The sequence below is a fragment of the Muntiacus reevesi genome, chromosome 11, assembly GCF_963930625.1.
Source record: "Muntiacus reevesi chromosome 11, mMunRee1.1, whole genome shotgun sequence".
Taxonomy (NCBI): Eukaryota; Metazoa; Chordata; class Mammalia; order Artiodactyla; family Cervidae; genus Muntiacus; species Muntiacus reevesi.
Window position 1 is genome coordinate 14,908,823 of NC_089259.1, and position 17,515 is coordinate 14,926,337.

Consider the following 17,515-nt stretch of genomic DNA (forward strand, 5'->3'; position numbering starts at 1 on the left):
AAATACAAACCTAAAGATGAGAATTCCTTAAAAATAATGGCAATAAAAGCACAATACATAAGATGCATGGAATTCAGCTGAAATAGTATCAGAAAAATGCTCACAACATTAAGTACTTGTGTATGTGTATATGCATATATATGAAAATAAATGTTCAACCAATTCAAAAAATAAACTTAACCAAAGAAGGAACTAATAAAAGAGAAATAAATGTGTTAGAAAAGAGAAAGAATATGTAAATCCAAAAGCTTACTCTGAAAATAAAGCACTGACTAACCTAATGAAGAAAACGGGGAGAAAAATCACAAGTATTAAAAATCCTTTGACAATGTGAGAACAGTTATTAGAACAGAGAAAAAGGAAAAATGTGACTTCACACAACTCTATGCAAACTAGTTTAAAAATCTATTCAAAATACACAATTTTCTAAAAACAATATTTAATAAAACTGACTTAAAGATCAAAGGTCTATTCATTTCCATTGGAAAAATAAATTCTTAAAAATAAAAAACTTCTTCACACAATAGTACCAGACTCAGGTGGTTTCACATAGGAATTCTACCAAATCTTTCAAGTGCAGAAAATCACAATACCACTTAAGATATTATAGAGCAACTACTATATATAAAAGAGATAACTAATGAGAACCTCCTGTGTAGCACAGACAACTCTACTCAGTGCTGTGGTAACCTAAACAGGATGGAAATCCAAAAAAGAGGGGATATATGTACAGGCTTCCCCGGTGGCTCAGCTGGTAAAGAATCTACCTGCAATGCGGGAGACCTGGGTTTGATCCCTGGGTTGGGAAGATCCCCTGGAGAAGGGAATGAATGGCCACCCACTCCAGTACTCTCATTTAGAGAATTTCATGGACTATACAGTCCACGGGTGGGATCACACAGAGTCGCAGGCGACTCAGTGACTTTCACTCTCATATACACAGCTACTTCACTTTGCTGTACACCAGAGACTACAACAACACTGTAAAGCAACTCGCCAACGTGGGCCACATTCTGACCATAAAACAAACTTTTAGAAGAATAAAAATCATATAATGTCTAATCTCACACCACAATGGAATTAAACTTGAAATCAATAACAGAAAGATGGCTGGATAATCCCAAAATATGTGGAGATTAAACAAAACACTTTTACTTAACACATGAGTCAAAGAAGAAATCTCAGGAGAAAATTCAAAATATTTCAAACTGAATGAAAATACAATTCAAATTCTCTAAATTTGTGGAATAAAGTGAAAACAGTGTTTACAGAGAAATTTATAGCATTGAATTCATATAGTAGAAATGAAGAAGGTTCTAAAATCAATAACTTAAGTTTCTACCTTAGAAAACTAGAAAAAGAGCAACTAAAATCTAAAGTAGAAGGAAAATAACAAGTAGAGCAAAAATCAATGAAGTTGAAAACAGGAAATCAATGAAAAAAAAAAATCAACAAAACCAAAGTCAGTTCTTTGAAAAGATCAAGTTTCTATACAAGCTAAGAAAAAAAGAAGAGAAAAAATACCAACATCAGAAACAAAAGAGACATCAATACAGATGCCAAAGATATTTAAAGAATAAAGCAATACTATAAACAATGCTATGCTCACAAATTTGATAACCTAGACAAATGGACTAATTACTTGAAAGACATAATCTGCCAACACACACACATCAAGCATAAACAATCTGATAGAATTATATCTATTAAAGAAACTGAGTTAATAATATATAATCTTTCAAAACCTAAAGCACCAAGTCCATACAGGTTCATGTGTGAATTCCATCAAGCATTTAAGAAAGAAATTATACCAATTCTCTACAATCTCTTCCAGAAGACAGAAGCAGAGAGAATACTTTCTGAATTATTCTAAGGCCAGCATTAGTATCTAAGTATTTGATACCAAAACCAGATAAAGACATAACCAAAAAAAAACACACACACAATTATTTCTCAAGGACATCAATGCAAAAACCCTAAACATATTAGCAAAATATAGGCAAATGAAATCCAACAACATATAAAAATAATTATACACCACAACCAAGTGAGATTTATACCAGATATGCAAAGGTGGTTCAACATTCAAAAATCAATCAAGGTAATCCATCACATTAACAGACTAAAAAAAAAGAAAAGAAAAGATGACATGATCGTATCAATAAACACAGAGAAAGTATTTGACAAAATACAACATTCACATTTGTGATTAAAAATTCTTAGCAAACTAAAAAGGGAAATTCTTCAACTTGATAAAGAACATCTATACAGAACTTAGTTACCATTATATTTAATGGTGAGAAGTTTTCTTCCAGTTGGACTGCTAACAAGAGGATATTAAGGAACAAAAGGTTGTTTCTCTCACCATTCCTTTTCACTATCACAATGGAAGTCCTAGCTAATGCAATAAAAGAAAAAAGTATACAGACTGAGAAGGAAAAAATACATCTTTGTTTACAGATGACATGACTGTCTATGTATAAACAATCAACAAATCTGTGGGTTGCTTTGGATAGCACAGATATTTTAAGAATACGAATTCTTCCAATCCATGAGTACAGTATATCTTTCCATTTGTGTTGTCTTCAATTCCTTTCATCAATGTCTTAACAGTTTTCAGTGCACAGATCTTTTACTTCCCTGGTTAAATTTATTTCTATGTATTTTAATCTTTGTGATCCAGCTGTAAATAGGTTTTAAATTTCTCTAATAGATCATTATTAGTGTATAGAAATGCTACAGATTTCTGTATATCCTATCCTGCAACTTTATTAAATTCATTTATTAGTTCTAATAGCTTTCTGATGGAATCTTTAGGGTTTTCTATACACTACCATGTCACCTGCAAACAGGTGTGTGCGTATGTGTGCGTATGTATGTTGGTATATTGAAGTGGCAGGATAATCCAATCATTTAGTTTCTAGGTTATCTATAGAGAGAAAAGTAGAGAGGTCAAGAAGATAAAAGGTAGACTTTTCTGAATGTAACCCATTCTGTAGATTTAACTGTGAAACCATGAGGTCCTCATTAGAGCAGTAGGAATCAGTCTCATAACTTTGAAACCATGGAAATGTTCTATATATTTAACAAACAAAATTTTTTAAAAAACCCTAAAACTAAAATCAAAATGTAATGAATCAACTCAAGCACATCAATTTGTGGTTTAACCACACAGACTGCTCAAGCGACTTAAAATACAGTAATTTGCACTTTGCTGTATAGCAGAAACACACTGTAAATTAATAAAAATTAATTTTAAAAATACAAAAATGTGACTATCTATCCCTAACAAATTCCTGGGGCACGAAGATCCCCTGGAGAAGGGATAGGCTACCCACACCAGTATTCTCGGGTTTTCCTGGTGACTCAGATGGTAAGGAATCTGCCTGCAATGCAAAAGACCTGGGTTTGATCCCTGGGTTGGGAAGACTCCTTGGAGGAGGGCATGGCAACCTACTCCAGTATTCTTGCCAGAAAAATCCCCATGGACAGAGGAGCCTTGTCAGGCTACAGTCCATGGGGTCACAAAGAGTCAGACACTACTGAGTGGACTAAGCACAGCATCCCTAACATCAATTTCACAGATATTTCCCTCATGGGTTATAGTCTAAGAACTACAAAGATCTTAAACTGTTCTAAGTAATCTTATTATCAGTAATACCATTGTTAATTATTCTGGAACTATTAATAAATAAGATAATGCAAATGAAGGTCAATAGGGACTAAAATATTCAGCACAAAAGTGATACAACTATAAAATCAAAGAATTAGGTAAAAGCCTTTCAATTCTAAATTTGAATTATTTGACTTTGTGCTTGTTTGCATGTTTTTAAAGAGTACTTTTAAAAAGTACTTGTACTTTTGTACTTCCCAGTTGAAATACAATGAAAAGTCCTAAAAAATGACTAAGTTAGAGGTTTTCAAGTAGTGGTCCTGAAATACCATCTCCCAATAAAAGAACCTGGACTATAGGGGAAAATGGCTGACTGAATAGAAGGTATAAAACACAAAAAATGAGCTGTGAACATCTGAACAGAAACAAACTATCAAGGACTACTGAAGCTGTGTCAATATAAGGCAGGATACATCAATAATTGGACTTCATCAAAATTAAAAGATATCTTAAAAGACACAACCAAGAAAGTGAAAATGCAAGTCACAATACTGGGAAACAGCTCTCTTGGTTGCTCAGCTGGGAAAGAACCCACCTGCTAATGCAGAAGACACAAGAGACGCGAGTTCCACCCCTGAGTAAGGAAGATCCCCTGGAGAAAGATATAGCAACCTGTTCCAGTATTCTTGCCTGGAAAATTCCATGGACAGAGGAGCCTGGCGGTAGAGTCAGGCAAAGAGAAACAACTGAGTGTGCATGTGCACATACACACACATACCAGGAAAATATATTTGCAACCTTCAGAACATACAAGAACCATAAATCTGCAGTAAGACAAACAGCACAACTTATAAGCAAAAGATGTTAACTGACACCTCACAAAAAAAAAGGCAATAAACACATGAAAAGATGCTCAACATCACTAAACACAGAGAAACGCAAATTAAAACCACTAGATACCCAGCAGAACAATGTCAAATGTTGGCCAAAATGTAGAGCAACTGAAACTCCCATACACTTCGGGCTGAGATGGAAAAGGAAATAACCATTACGGAAAACTATCTGGCAGTTTCTTATAAAAGTACACAGAACATAAGACTCAGCAATTCCACTTCTAGGTATTTACCCCCAGAAAACATACATCCACACAAAGACCTGTACACAAATGTTAACAGCAGCTTTATTCATCATAATAGCCAAAAACAACTCTAAGTATCCATCAACTGGGGAATGGATAAACAAGTTCTGATTGTTTATCCATTTGTCCTATTATATCTGTATAATAGGACACCATTCCACAATAAAAGGAATAAACTATTGACACAAACCACAACATGGCTGCATTTCAAAAGTATTATGCTAAAAGAACCAAGATACAAGAATATATAACATCTGACTCCATATAATGAGAGATCAGAGGTTGTCAGGAGTCTGGTTGGGAGGAAACCGACTCTAAAAGGACATGAAGATAGGTTCTGGAGTTGATGGAAATGCTCTGTATCTTGATTGTGGTGGTGGTTATACAGGTGTGTACATTTGTCCAGACTCAAATGGTACACTTTAAATACATTTTATTATTTGCAAATTACTCACAGTAAACTTTTTAAGAGCTCAGGATCTAATACAAAAACCTCCCACAAGCTAAGGAAGGAACATTTGAGCTAAAAAAAAGAGAAAAAAGAATAGTAGCAGTCTTAGATTAAGTTAGAGACATCAGTAAGAACTCATGTTTAGCTCAATACAGATAAAGACTGTTACTAGTAATATTTAGATATATGGATATACATCAGCTAATATACACACATATATTTCTTTGCTCTGTTAGCTGAGGCCTAAAAGAAACACTAATCCAGCAGGAACAAGCACACCTAGCACCCAGATTTTTGCTCTCTCCTAGCCATCAGAGAAAAATCCTATGCTACCAAAACAAAGAGGCCCACATGGAAACTGAAGACTCCAGCTGACTGCCAGCATCCACAACCAGACATGTGAGTATACAAACTTAAATGATTCCCACCTCCAGCATTCTAGTACTTTACTGAGGTTACAGACATAAAGGAAGAGGTAAGTCATGCCTACTGTATCCCTTCTGATTTCCTGACAGAATCCATGAACAAAATAAATGGTTGTTTCACACCAAGGTTTGCTAATTGGAACTCCTTTTAATGCTATCAAAAAATGTATTTGCAGGTCATGCAAGATTAAAAACATACTAATTTTTATATAAAATGAACATTTTTATTCACACTTAAAAATCACCATAATCATTCCTGTACTATACATTATCAAAGTCTTCAGTTCAGTTGCCCAGTATTGTCCGACTCTTTACAGGACTGCAGCATGGACTGCAGCACGCCAGGCCTTCCTCTCCATCACCAACTCCCGGAGCTTGCTCAAACTCATGTCCATTGAGTTGGTGATGCCATCCAATCATCTCGTCCTCTGTCATCCCCTTCTCCTCCTGCCTTCAGTCTTTCCCAGCATCAGGGTCTTTTCAAATGAGTCAGTTCTTTGCATCAGGTGGCCGAAGTATTGGAGTTTCAGCTTCAACATCAATCCTTCCAATGAATATTCAGGACTGATTTCCTTTAGGATGGACTGGTTGCATCTCCTTGCAGTCCAAGGGACTCTCAAGAGTCTTCTCCAACATCACAGTTCGAAAGCATCAATTCTTCGGTGCTCAGCTTTCTTTATAGTCCAACTCTCATATCCATACATGACCACTGGAAAAACCATAGCCTTGACTAGACAGACCTTTGTTGGCAAAGTAACATCTGTGCTTTTTAATATGCTGTCTAGGTAGTCATAACTTTTCTTCCAAGGAGCAAGAGTCTTTTAATTTCATGGCTGCAGTCACCATCTGCAGTGATTTTGGAGACCCCCCAAAAATAGTCTCTCACTGCTTGTTTCCCCATCTATTTGCCATGAAGTGATGGGACCAGATGCCATGATCTTAAGTTTCTTGAATTTTGAGTTTTAAGCCAACTTTTTCACTCTCTTTCACTTTCATCAAGAGGCTCCAGGTGGTCTATACTGTATCTCCACTTATACCCTTATCCTTCTCTTCTAAACCTTTTCCTCTGAAATAAAGAACACTACTCACAGATTCTACTTAATCCAATAGATTCACTTCTCAAATTTTTAATTTGATGACTCTCTACTCTTCCTGCTTTACATTTACTTTGCTTTATTCTTTCCAAAGTTTTTCACATGTATGTAAATTCCAAAGAATTTTCACACATATACAGTTAGTTATGTTCTCACTATAACTTGTGACATATTGGTGCAGGTATCTTTATTTTAAAGATAAAAAGCAAGGCCAAGAGACTTACTTAAGAATAGTTATAAAGCTTTAATTACGCTTTGTGACTTAAAGTCCTCCACTATATGAGTCAGCTTTTTGTAACAGATCTAGTCCTATGTTCTTCCTTAGTCAGTGAAACTTCTTTCTCATCTAGGCATATGTATCAAGATGCAGAAAAAGAACAAGGAAATCTTTTTAGGTGGTGAGGGGACAGGAATGGGGAACAGGAATGAACTGGGAGGGGACTATGAAGCAAAACTAATGATTCTGTATACACTCTGGGAGGTGCAGATCCCAAAGATAGAAAACTTCATGTTAAAAATTAGTTCTCATGGGGAATACGTGTAACTCTATGGCTGATTCATATCAAGGTATGACAAAACCCACTGAAAAATTAAAAAAACAATTAAAAAAAAAAAAAAAAAGAAATTAGTTCTCAATTCACGCCTTAATCATCAACAAATGCTCAAATATTCCTCTTGACTCCTTAACAGAATTTGGCTTTCAAAGCTATTTATCTTTGTATTCAAATTACATAAAATAACAAATCTCTGTTAGGGAAAACACAATCCAATTATGGCATCTGGAAAGCTGTATAGACTGGGTGAAAGTTTCCAGCACCGTAAGAATACACATATTATTTCATAAATGTTCTAAAATCACACAACAGTGTCTGTGCAAATACAGAAAACAGCGTCAAAAAAACAGTTGTCCGTGATGCTATGAGCAGAGTGTACAAAAGAGCCAGAAAGCAATTCTCTCTCCTTTCCCTCTTGGTTAATGGCATGGAAAGCCTGTAGTTAGACTTAACACCTTCCTTCCACTCATTCTTTTGGTCATCAAATCCTACCTGCTCTATCTCATATAAGACTCTCATCATGTTAAATTCAGTTCCATTGTACTAAGTTTGGTTTAAATCACCCAGACTAGCAGTATATGTCCAAAATACTGCCAATACAACACACAACCAACATAGAAGTTATTAACAAGATATCTGACTTTCTTTTCATACTATGTCTTTGAAATTCAGTATGTTTTTTATACTTACAGCATATCTCAATTTAGACTAGCTACACTTCAAGTGTTCAACAGCCCCACTGGACAGTGCAGACCTGAGGTCATCAGTTCTCAACACTAGCTACACATCAGAATCACTTTTCATTTATTCAATAAGTGACCTTACTAGTTCCAGGGTATGGAGGTGAAACGGTGAACAAGACAGATCTCGTCAGCCCTCATCTCACATGCACACACCATTATTTCTGTTTCATAGGTCCTCAAACACACCAGTCCTCTAAAACCCCGTATTGTTCTTGTGTTGGTTTTCTTTCTCTTCCTAGACTTTCACCTCTCCCCTCCATCTATTCTTCAATACCCTTTGCAAATGTCATTTCTCTCTGAAGTGTACTCTGCTTCCCCAGGCAGCTATTTTTTCCCCTCCATTGTGAGCTTTGCTCATCTCTCTAACACTACTACAGTCTATAGAATTAGAGTCTATGAATTTGTCTCTCCACAAAATCAGGGTGTATCAACCTCATAATTCACACACATTGGAGTTGAGACCAGTGACAGAGAAGCAGTGGAATCACAGTTTGTGGAAAACCACACACATGCTATCTTAGTTATGCTATGTTATCTGCTATAGTTGCCCCCACCTAAACTACATCTGATTTGCCCATAGAAATTCATCATGTGAAGATCAAGAGTCACACATGTTACAGTAGGGAATGTATCACAGAAATGATCAGCACATGTTTTCAAGCCAGATATGTAACTCAATATAATTAATACCTGGCATCCAAACTTAGTAACAGTTTTCTCTAAACTTAGATGGTGATTTCCCTAAAACCTGACTACGTGTGAATCTTGAGACTTTATCCCTTAGGTGTGCATGAAGCTCAGTGTCTTTGAGGGCTTTCTCATCAAGGAAAAGCAAGAATCAGGTTTTGAATTTCTTAACAAAATAGCTACTTTGCTGTCTACTAAAATGATATGAACATATAAACTTTTAGGATCAACAACTACTTACATTTAGGTATCTATTAAAAACCTAAACCTCCAATGTTGATATTTGTCTTCTATTAACAACCTCAAACTCTATTAGAGAGAAAAAGCTAAAGAGCTATTCTTATACAAGAACATACCATTTATTAAGCTGTCATCATAGTCATTCATGTTACTTGACTTACATATATTTTCTTCACAGTAACACAATAATATGGATATCACCTCCATTTTACAGATAAGAAAAATGACAGTAGCATTGAATAGTAATTCCTAAAGTAATGTGTTCAGAATATGAATTCTAGATGTCTGCCCTTTATATTAAGTACAATCCACCTAATGGTATGCTAGAGCCAGCTCACATTGATTCATAAGAGGCAACTGTTAAATTTTTAGGGATGCACAAGCTGTAATTAAAAATTAAATCATATAAACTAACAATTAAGTAAGTAATATTAAAAACAAAGGCAATAATTATTCAAAACTCATTTCCTAAATATTTTAGTATATTTTCTCTTGTGGTTTATTGTGTGTGCGTGCGTGTGTGTATTCCCACACTTTCCAACTCTATACTCAATGATACCATTTTAGTAGCTTGAAACTAACCATGATGGGAGTATGTACACCAAAGAAACTGGTAAATCCTGCAATTTTTTTTTTTTCTGAGCGATTGTCAAACATTTACCAGCAAACCACAGCATCCATTCATTATCCAGATACATTTCATTATTCTTTATATATTTTGGATCCAAGTCCCTTACATATGTAATACACAACTTGCTCAGCTCCTACCCAGAAATTCTGATTCAGTAGATTAAGGGTAGAGTATCTGTATGTCTGTTTTAAAAAGACCATCTCACTTCCAAAAGAATTTTAATACATATCACCAGCTGAGAACTACCATGTGAGATTTCTAAAATGGCTTTACATATCACATCAGACATTAGAAAATTACATACTTATGACTGTATTCAAGTCCCCAAAGATAAGTCTTTACAAGCTACAATATAAAATTATGACACAGCTTTTTTTTACAGGATCAAAACAGCCATAAGAAAGCTTCTATGTATCTAAAACTATCAAAGAGGTTGCTGCTTAAACAATTCAGTAACTTTCATAAAAAGGCTATAATAAGACAACTAGATATCCATATGCAAAAGAATGAGGCTGAGCCCTTCTCTCACACCATAAAAAAAGGGTTGGCCAAAAAGTAAGCTTGTGTTTTTCCATAACACCTCTGGAAAAACCCAAATGAACTTTCTGGCCAACCCAATAAAAATGAACTCAAAATGGATCAAAGATTTAAATGCAAGAACTAAAACTCTAAGATTCTTTGAAGAAAACAAGCATAAATCTTTCTGATCTTGAATCAGACAACAGTTTCTTAAATATGACACCAAAAGCAGAAGTAACAACAAAAATATAAATTGGATTTCATCAAATTAAAAACATTTGTGTTTTAAAGGACACCATCAAGAATATGAAAACACAACCCATAGAAGAATATTTCTGCAAACTGTATATATAAGGGACTTGGATCCAAAATACATAAGGAATTCTTACAAATCAACAATAAAAAGATAACCCAATCTAAAAATGGACACAGGTTCTGAACATTTCTCCAAAGGAGATAAACAAATGGCCAATAAGCACACAAGAAAATATTCAACATCACTAACAATTAGAGAAATGTAAGTCAAAACTACAATGACATTACCAATAAAACAGCAATATCAAAAAGTTAGATAACAAATATTGACAAGGATGTGGAATATTAGAAATCTCACACACTGCTCTAAGGATTTAAAATGGCACAGCTGCTTTGGAAAACATCCCAGCAATTCCTTGAAAGGTTAAATAGAGTTACCATATGACTCAGCAATCTCACTCCCAGACATAAACTCAAGAGAAATGAAAACACATGGCCACGCAAAAACCTGTATACCAATGTTCATAACAGCATTATTCATAAGAGCCAAAATGCAGAAACAATCCAAATATTCACCAACAAATGAATGGATAGACAGAAAGTGATTTATCAATACAATGGATTGTTGTTTGGCAAAAACAAAGAATGAAATACTGCTACATCCCATAAGCTTTCATGAACCTTGAAAACACTACGTTAAGTCAAAGAAGCCAGTCACAAAAAAAAAACCACATGCTGTATGACTCTATTTATATGAAATAACCAGAACAGGTAAGTCTATGTGACAGTCTAACTGGCACAAGGCTGGTGGTCAATTGAGGGGCCAGGGAAATGATCTCTAAAGGGTATTGGGTTTTCTTTCTGGGGTGATGAAATTGTTCGGAAACTGACTGCGGTGATGGATATAGGACTCTTGTGAATTTATGAAAAACCACCAAGTGTACACTTTAAATGGGTGAACTGTATCTCTATAAATTTGTTGCAAATGCACACACAAGAGCATGATAAATTTCTTTTAAAAATATTTACTTCTGGGAAATTTCCATTCCTGAAAAATATCTATATTTTCTTTTAATCAATAAACTACATCATAAACTGTGCTCTCTTTTCATTTCACTGGCAGGAAATTCACACTAAATTTTGTGATCATAGTTCAGTTTCTGCCACCACCATGCCTTGCCTTCATTGTTTTAATTTAAAAGTGTTCTACTGCAAGCCTTTCAGTTTTTCTTGGAAGTAGACAGGAACTGATGGCTGGCTAAATTCTGAAAACTTAAGAATACATTTAGATACTCATGATGTCCACCAAGGTACAGAAATCCTATGAAGTGCAGCTGGTGCTCTGCCAACCAGTTCCCATCATCTTAACCAAGAACCAAAATGGTGAAATTATGAATTTTCCCAGAGGTCTTTTTTCCTCTACATTATCCATATAGAACATGACAATGCAATATTACACACTTACCATATATTTAGCACATAAGATAATATTTAAAATAGAACATATATAATAAATCACTACTAAAATTTAACTTTGTTTCAGGAAATTCATTCCTACCCTAACAGGTGAGGATGACTCCTCTGTATTTCGTTTCTGGGACTCAGAGTCCACATCTTGGCGCTTGTTCTTCATTCTTTCTCTAAGATCCCCTGTAGGTCTTTCTGGTGACCTTTAAACCAAAAAACAAAAACAAAACAAAAAAACAAAACAACAAAAATCTATATTTATATAACATTTCATAAGAATATATTTACAGAAATAACCTTACAAAACTCTAATTTTTCTACTATCCATGACTCTTAAAGTTCAGAAAAGTAAATTTCAGCTTAAACATTAATATATAAAAAATATGAGCATCACTTACAAGTTTTCTCCCAATACCAATCAAAATGCATACATTAAAATTCCATGGAGTCGCAGGTGCTGGTGACATTAAAAAGAAACTATACATGAGCTAAGAGAAAGGAATTTGTCATTAACAGCTTGTTCTTCTATTAATCACATAAATATACTAGCTATATTTGAAAGCAAACAGTAAGTAGGAAGGTAAAGTTTTAAACCACAACACTGCAAAATTAATCTAGAAACAACAATATTATTTACACATGTATGTGGTTGGATGCAACATCAACAACTATGAAAATATTTTATGCACTCAAGAATCAAAGCAAATATAGAAATTTTTAATGTTATTCTTAATTGTTCTTAAATTTGAAATTATTTCAGAAAAAAAGTAGTTGAAAAATTCAAAGTAAGATTTGAATTTTATACTTTTTATACTTACACAAAGTAAGATTTTATACTTTGCTATGGACTGGTTTTAAGTAGAAAAAATACACATATTTATATTCAATACTGGTAAAGCTTCATAATTTATACTAGCCATTTGATAAATGGCTGTTCAGTTATTTTCACTCCATCACTAAGGAGAAAAACAAAGTAGAGACAGAAAACACACTGCCTTAAAAAATATTCCTAGAGCACCATTAAAAGAGGGCAAGAATTATTAAGAAATACTATGGCCCTCTTTAGCCACCAAAGAATACTATGTATAATATTTTTTAAAGATATAAACAAATTACATAAATATTCACATCTATTTCAAGTAATAGTTGATCAATCAACTCCTTTATCAATCACTAATACAAATCACATGGTTAGTGAAAAAATAATTTCAGTCAATTCTTTTTAAGGGATCTCATAACATTTACATTTACATGCACAATTTATAGATCTATATTAAATGTTTTAACAGTTAAAGCTGAACTAATAAATGGAATTTCTTATTAAGAACCAGCACTTAAATGCTTTAAATTATAATTATGGTGCACATGTCAATTTTATGTTTCCTAGTTTCCTTTATGTAGTAAGACAGTTTATGATAACTTGTTTCTATCCTAAATAGTACCTTACAGAATTCTCCACATACAGTAAACACTCAGTGACTTAAATGATTTGTGATTAAACAAGTATTTCTGAAACACAATGCTTTTCTTTTCATCTTTGAATCACATTATGAATTATATTTTTCTTCCTTCCTTACAAAAAAAAGGGAAAATACACAAGTACAAGGAAAGTTATCATGGGAAAAATGCACAAAACAGCAAAATTATAACAGAAATTCTTTATTCTACATCTAGTAATGACACTACTTTGTTCCATTTTAGACAAATTTCTATGCCCATTTTCCTTACAACCACTTGTATAAAAATTCTGAATAAGCTGATAATAAAAGTCAAAGATGAAATAAAGCATGTATTAAATATACAGTAATATAAGCAAGACATTAAAATTACTGCAACAGTTTCCCCAGATGTCTTTACAGGTATTAAACTTATAAAGATTAATTTTCCCACATTGACAGAAAGGACAGATGACAATCTAAATACAAATAAAACAGAGTATTCAGCATCACAAATAAACTAAAATGGATAACATTTAAGTGAACAGAAAATCAGCTAATGTTAAGGGCTTGAATTTTAAATTGTATTAAACTTCAAACTCAGTACACATACACAAAAATTCACCCAATTAAAAATCACACCTCTAAAGGTTAATGTGTAGTTTTTATACTGATGCTGAAGCCAAAGCAATCAGCACATCCAATTTTAAAACTAGGTAAATTAGTTGTTTACAAATCAAGTTTAAACTCTTTTGTGACAATCTTTATGTATGTGACATCTTTAAACACCATAACAAAATCATGAGGGAGCCGAAAGAAAAGTAAAAGATTTTTATTAGGAAGGTCTAATTTAGCCATGCCTTTATTAAAGGCAAAACGACATTCTAAATAGGTAGTATACTTATCCACATATAAATACATACTTTCATCTACCTCAGTATATTGTGATAAGAGATTTGGCAAATGTTTTTTAACCTATGAAGCTTGCATTACATTATTTTTTGCAATGAAGTTTTTAATTTTGAAATTAAAGCTAAAAATTAAATTTTACTATTTCAAGAATTGAAAGTAGTCTCTCCTCACTAAAAACAAATTCATGAAATTCTGCCATCTTAAACAGCATTTTAACATATATAACTGGGGAGCAGGGCATGAAAGTAAGCCATACATATATTACAAAAATAACTTTTTGAGCAAATAAATTTTAAAGCAAACATTTTTATTAATCTTGAAATTAACTAAAATAATCTTGTCAATCTTGACTACTGATAAGACTATCACCAAAATAGAAAATCTGACCAAATATATGGCAGTATTTCAAATTTTATACTAGATAAATTACAAAAGCCAAAAAAAAAAAAATTACAACAGCCATCTTCTAATAGCATAGGAACAATTCAAAGTTCTCAATTTACCTTCTATAATTGCTGCTATAACCTTTACCACGGGGTGAAGGGCCATGTACGAATCTACAAGTGTTTCCATAGAGGCAGTTGCCAGTCTTCAGCCAGTTACGGCACTGTGTCTAAGAGACAGATATTACTATGTGAATTTCATATTTAGTCATATTTATTTCTGGAAAAAAAATGCTAGTGGGACAAAATTAAAATAAATGCTATCAAAAATCCAGCTAACCTGAGATACATTACTCCCCAAATAATGAAAACATCAGGAAAAAGAGGCCCATAAACCCTAATGCCCATCTCACTCCTTTGCTATGAAACACATTTAACCAATATCCCTACAACATCCTATTCACTTTTGTGATATAAATAAGGATCTGAAGAACAGTAATTTAGGAGAACCCCTGTGACTATACTAGTGACAACTCACCTCTGCTGTACTGCCAGTGCTGGGTCCAAGCCTTTCAAATACACTGGGTCTTCGGGATGTGCTATCAGATATGGTCTTGGTATTTTCCACCGTGACCTTCCTTCTAATTTTTGACATTTTGTACTACTTTAACCAAAAAAGAGAGAGGCAAACTGTAAAATTGTTCAGTTTTAAATATCTGAGCCAATAACTTACAAGTAAATAAGAGGGTAGATAACACTATAAAATTACAAGGGATTTTTCTCAGAAGGAAAAAAGACATAGGAGAGGTCACAAGTAAACAGAGGAACAGAAGAAACTATCTTTTAAGACACAACTTGTTAGTGAGTTTATTAGGACTTTGATTCTTTTGGGCTAGAATTTTACCTCTTCTACAGAATGAATAAGATTCTACTCACACAGTTTCCACAGTACATTCAATTTCAGAAAACACTATAAAAAAGTTTCTAAGTTCGTTATAAAAGCTGTTTCAAAATTTAGTAGTTATCTTTTAAAGAAAAAGTGTGCTATCATTCTCTATCAACTGGTCTACTGGAAAAGAAAGCTATGCCAAAAATTTCTTCAGCTAAGAATTTTGGAGTAGAAATTGTGTTTTATACAACTTAAGTGATAACATCTGGTACATCCCCAAAAATCAGCTTGGGAGAAAATTTTAAGCATTTTCTTTGTTTTACACAAGCCAAAGATGAACAGTATAATTAGGAATACACTTTTGCAGTATTATAAAAAACAGAAAACCATCCCTCAATATTGATAAAATGACTTTCTTTCAAAATAGGACAGGATGAATGAACAACTAAAAACAGTGAAGATGTTTTGATAATCTATACTGCACTGACATAAAAGCCAAAGGTGCTAAAAGAAATAAACAGGCTATTTTACCATTATTAGTAACAAGAAAAGAAATTATGAAAATATTTTACAAAAGCAAATAAAACATTAGAAACTAAAATATACAATCAGGTGATTCAACTGGAAATGAAAATATCAATAAAAGCACTATGATAAATATTAGAAAACAATCTTAAATTCTAGACCTAGAATAATCTAGATGGTATACTACTGAGGGAAGCGGGCAAGAAAGGTCTAAGAGAAAGAAAAGGAACCAACCATATCACACTTTATACACTAAACATTAGTTGAAATTTTGTTAGTAGGCAAATGCTACTAGAATGAATGATGTCAGCTAAAGAAGTAAAAACTCCATTTGGTAAAGAACTGGTCTCTAAAAAGTTCACAATGTTTGTTACTGTGATGTCAAAGTAAGGTCCCATGACTTGCAAGGAAGTTAAATCATGGTGGAACAGAATCAAAACTTATTAAAAAAAATTATAAACAATGTTTGGTCCAGTCAGATACTTCTTGTCAAGTCACATTTTAAAAAGGTTCAAAGAATAAGGACAACAGTTGACAAACTAACAGAACCAAACTAATACGAACCAAAAGAAAAATATATTATACAACATGGTAGTTTTTTAAATGAAAATATGTATGATTATTTTCTAATATACAATGTAACCATTAGTTATGGTTAGAATCAATTTTTAGTGATTCAAAAAAGTTAGAAAGTAACTTTAATTACAAATTTTTAAAAATTATGTAGAGCATCCACATAAGTGAACAAGAATCTGTTCAACATAAAATCACTTATGTATCAAACGTTCTTCACCCTCCACACAACAGTGAATATTATCATCTTTGATTTAACTTTTCCTGAGCTCGTTCTCAGTCCTAATTTGAATTTATAAAGGAAAAGGTGGGTAAATTCCATACATACATTTGACTTACTGAATATAAAGAACTAAAAGCCAAGATAAGTGTAAGTGGAGTTGAAAAAGATCTAGAAAATCTAGAGCTTTGATTAACTGAGAAAAACAACTTTTTTATAATTTATAATTGAGATTCAGTAAGAAATAAATATGAAATAAGATAAATTTTTAAAATTTCATCATCTGTTACTATAAAAATACATAGGCATACACTGAAATTCACATTCACTAATTCAAAAACATTAATAACTTAAAAATGAACGTGTTCTAAAAGTTGATTAGCTATTTCTAGTTACCTGCAACTTAGGAACAGGCACCCTATCCCAACACGCTACATCAAGGTGACTAACCCTAACCTTACATTTTTCCTTCCAGTATCAAGGGAAATGATCATGTCTGCCCCCTAAACCTCTATCCCCAACCGGACCCTACTTCCAACATACCTTCCTTCCTAAAAAAAAAAAAAAAAAAAAAAAATCAACAGTAGTGTTTTCCACAATTGGGGCAACAAGCTATTTCTCAGTATACATGAAACACTGGTCATCTATTACCTCTTTTCCTGTCTTTCTGAGGGCTCCAGATACTAATTGCCTCTCTTCCCTGCCTATAACCTGTTGCCTGAATCAGGACCCTCTTCCTCTGACCTACTGCTGGGAAGCA

At 33.4% G+C, this 17,515-nt stretch overlaps 1 protein-coding gene across 5 annotated transcripts in view; it reads right to left on the reverse strand.

Moving 5' to 3' along the window:
- ZC3H13 (zinc finger CCCH-type containing 13) overlaps positions 1–17,515 on the reverse strand; it is a 96,162-nt gene that overhangs the window by 74,818 nt on the left and 3,829 nt on the right. For 4 of the 5 annotated variants that reach the window (XM_065901998.1, XM_065901997.1, XM_065901996.1 and 1 more), the window contains exons 2-4: positions 15,087–15,212; positions 14,669–14,778; positions 11,909–12,020 (exon numbers count right to left, since the gene is read on the reverse strand). In XM_065901998.1, the coding sequence (XP_065758070.1) occupies positions 11,909–12,020; positions 14,669–14,778; positions 15,087–15,203 (339 nt within the window). In that variant the 5' untranslated portion in view covers positions 15,204–15,212. The remainder of the gene's footprint in view (positions 1–11,908; positions 12,021–14,668; positions 14,779–15,086; positions 15,213–17,515) is intronic. The other variant, XM_065901995.1, reaches the window with a different exon arrangement.